This window comes from Rhagoletis zephyria, unplaced genomic scaffold, assembly GCF_001687245.7.
Source record: "Rhagoletis zephyria isolate East Lansing unplaced genomic scaffold, Rhagoletis_zephyria_1.1 Rzeph_scaffold_84438, whole genome shotgun sequence".
In the NCBI taxonomy this organism is placed as follows: Eukaryota; Metazoa; Arthropoda; class Insecta; order Diptera; family Tephritidae; genus Rhagoletis; species Rhagoletis zephyria.
The window spans coordinates 1-1,036 of NW_016241486.1; the positions used below are offsets into that span (position 1 = coordinate 1).

Sequence of the window (1,036 nt, forward strand, 5' to 3'; positions counted from 1 at the left end):
GTTTCTATTTTTTATCTTTGCTTATACTTTCTTCATCGTCGCACGGCGGCGTAACTGTTCCCACACTTCGCATCGGGATGGTATATCAAGGCAATGACACTCCACCGCTTGCATTGGACGTAGTTTCTTCGAGCATTCAGAGAAACTCGGGTATGGAGTGCACATCTTACGACAGTTAGCCTTTTGAGTTGAGCGTTTACATTTGGGTGGGATTCGAGCGGAAGAACATCCGGGTAACATAACAGTTGGACATTTGCCTCGCATCTTTTGTGTCTTGCAAGGCATCAGATCTGTAGGTCTCGGCTTACATTCATCAGCTGCGGTTCTCCTCTTGAATACGCGCCGCTTAAATGGCGGCGGTATGACCTTCTTGTAACAGCAGATTTTCTTGGGCGCAACTCTCACTCTCGGGCACTCAACCCAAGTTTGTGTGTACTTACGCTTTAGCTTATCCGATGGCTTATAGTAGAGTTCATCGTACCGTGGCAACAAATCAGGACACGGATCTAGACAACATTCCGGATTAAACCACATTGATTTCGGCTTGTCGTTATCCTTCTTTTCCTCTTCCTTTTTACTCTTACTAACATTTTGTGCGCACTGTGCACGAGAAGATACACCACGATTTGCACATTGCGCCGCGGTTGCGGTTGTGGGCATGGGCGCTGAAAGTGCGATAGATCTTGGCAAAATGCGTTGTGCAGCGCAACTCAGCGATCGCCCGATTGCGGCGGAGGTAAGCATTTCAATTTCGAATTTAATCTAAGCGAAAAGTTAATTTTTTTAAGGGTTTTTAAAGATATTTTTTTATGAATTTTACACCAGAAAAAGAAGTTACTTGAAAGATTTTTAAAGAAGAAATAAAAACTTTAACAAAATTATGATAGATTTTTGAAAGTGTACTATGTAAAAATTACATTTGCAAAGTGATCCAAATATGTATAGTAAAATAAAATTATAATACAAATTTTCAAGCGACAAAAAGCTGAAGCATGTCGATCCTTTTTTACGGACATCTTCCAGGGCTTGTCGTATT

General features: G+C 41.4%; 1 protein-coding gene across 1 annotated transcript; it reads right to left on the reverse strand.

Moving 5' to 3' along the window:
• Positions 1-21: 21 nt before the first annotated feature.
• On the reverse strand, positions 22-744 carry LOC108357782 (uncharacterized). The gene has a single exon (XM_017608852.1). It carries the CDS (start codon positions 742-744, stop codon positions 22-24), a length of 723 nt encoding a protein of 240 aa, XP_017464341.1.
• Positions 745-1,036: the final 292 nt, after the last annotated feature.

Bases quoted from the DNA above. Each gene is read 5' to 3' on its own strand.
- LOC108357782 (XM_017608852.1), bottom strand. From the start codon at position 744: ATGCTTACCTCCGCCGCAATCGGGCGATCGCTGAGTTGCGCTGCACAA.